We start from the raw sequence: 1,645 nt of genomic DNA, 5'->3' as shown, positions 1-1,645 counted from the left end.
CGGGAATAAAAGACCAGGAGCTGGTCGGGTCCCACTGGTCATCTCTGGGGCAGCTGGTGAAGGCTTTGTCCCAAATGGGGGGAGGGGAGGTGTTGCTGTCATCGCCCCACCCTCAGGCGGCAGGTTCTGCTGAGCCCTCTGACTACAGGTCCCCGCAGTGGCTTCCTGGGCAGCCCTGCGCCTCCCAGCAGCCCCACCTCCCTTTCTGGCCGCGGTGAGGGGCGGACGCTGCCACTGCCAAGCCCTCCGTCGCCCACCCTCGCTCCCACTGGAGGGTTCCTTGGACCCACCTGGGTGATGCACCCGCCAGCACGCAGCTGGCTGCCTGAGGTCCCCCCACTTCCTGACCAACGTGGAGAAGGGTCCTAGTTGTCTGGTCACTGCAGGTGGACGGGACGCTCCCACCAGGCCCTGTCCCCATGCCTCCCGCTGGCCTACACCTTCCCGGGGCCCCAGTCCAGCAGGCAGCTGTCACATCGGAAGGGGTCCTTCGCAACCCCCCACCCCGGACAGCAGGACAGGGTGGGACTGGGTCTGGCCTGGCTATGCCCAGGGAGTGCCAGGAGCAGGGCCCGGCAGGGCAGTGACCCCCATGGCACCTTGGCTGGGCCTGGAGGTGCACCTGGCCTTGCACCTGCCCGGCACCACACACCAGGAGCCTCTCACACCAGGTGAGGCTGGGACAGGCCGGAGGGCCACCAAGGAGGGGCGCTGGGAGGGAGTGACCGCTGTCCAGTCCCCAGGGCTGAGTGCCCCTTGGCTCTGCAGAAGGCCCTGGCCCAGGTGGAGGACCTGCTGCTGGTGAGCACGCTGGAGATGTGCGTGGATACCCGTGAGCACAGCCTGGGCAACTTCGGTAAGAGCCCCTCGCTGTCCACACCCCCCACTGTCCGGGCCAGACCGCTCTTTGAGGGTCTGCTCGCTCGGGCCCTGCCTGCCAGGCTCTGCTCTCTGGACCACTGCACCCCATGGGCCTTCCCTGCACCCCATGGACCTTCCCTGCACCCCATGGGCCTTCCCTGCACCCCATGGGCCTTCCCTGCACCCCATGGGTTTTCCCTGCACCCCATGGGCCTTCCCTGCATTCCTCTGTCTAGGGGTTGGGGACTCGGTCTCACAGGGCCGTGCCCTGTCCCTGGTAGGAGTCAGTAGCTCAGAACCTTTCCTGGGGAGTTTGGGATGCTTGGGGACACCGGCTGGGGGTGCCCATGGGCGGGCCATGGGAGGTGGCTGGGGGTGGGACCCAAACTTTGGTGGCCCCGCCCATGCCCACTGGCTCCCCTCCTCCAGGCCAACTCCTAGAGGCCAGCGGCCTGGAGGCCTCCGCGTGGCCCTAGTGGTTCAGGCATGCCTCCCACGCCCCACGCTGCACCCTTCCTTTGAGCCTGGCCGCAGAGAAGCCACGGGCAGCAGGGGCAGAGGGGCCGCGAGGGTGCAGAGAGGCGGGCAGGGGAGCGGGTGGGCAGGCCTCTGACCTCCTCCCTGCGGCCCACAGGGGTGCACCTGCCCAACCTCAGCCAACTGAAGTTGAACGACAGCCGCCTGGGCTCCGTGAGGTGAGTGCCCTCCTGGGCCCACTGGGGTGGGGACGGGGTGCACTACCACCCCTGGTGCGGTGAGGCCGGGCTGAGCTGCCCAGCACAGG

At 68.3% G+C, this 1,645-nt stretch overlaps 2 protein-coding genes across 5 annotated transcripts in view; both read left to right on the top strand.

The window, feature by feature from the left end:
* Window positions 1–1,645, top strand: part of RASSF7 (Ras association (RalGDS/AF-6) domain family (N-terminal) member 7) — an 18,318-nt gene that overhangs the window by 1,417 nt on the left and 15,256 nt on the right. The gene's annotated exons all lie outside the window — the stretch shown is intronic.
* The window catches only part of LRRC56 (leucine rich repeat containing 56), a 9,525-nt gene that overhangs the window by 3,008 nt on the left and 4,872 nt on the right, over window positions 1–1,645 (top strand). For 2 of the 4 annotated variants that reach the window (XM_014533988.1, XM_014533987.1), the window contains exons 1-2: window positions 8–856; window positions 1,496–1,556. In XM_014533988.1, coding sequence (XP_014389474.1) covers window positions 817–856; window positions 1,496–1,556 — 101 coding nt within the window. In that variant the 5' untranslated portion in view covers window positions 8–816. Of the gene's footprint in view, window positions 1–7; window positions 857–1,495; window positions 1,557–1,645 lie in introns of those variants that run through there. The other 2 variants (XM_005859235.2, XM_014533989.1) reach the window with 2 other exon arrangements.

This window comes from Myotis brandtii, unplaced genomic scaffold, assembly GCF_000412655.1.
Source record: "Myotis brandtii unplaced genomic scaffold, ASM41265v1 scaffold1236, whole genome shotgun sequence".
Taxonomy (NCBI): Eukaryota; Metazoa; Chordata; class Mammalia; order Chiroptera; family Vespertilionidae; genus Myotis; species Myotis brandtii.
The sequence above is the reverse complement of the archived record's forward strand: the minus strand, read 5'-3'. Positions and strand labels throughout refer to the sequence as shown.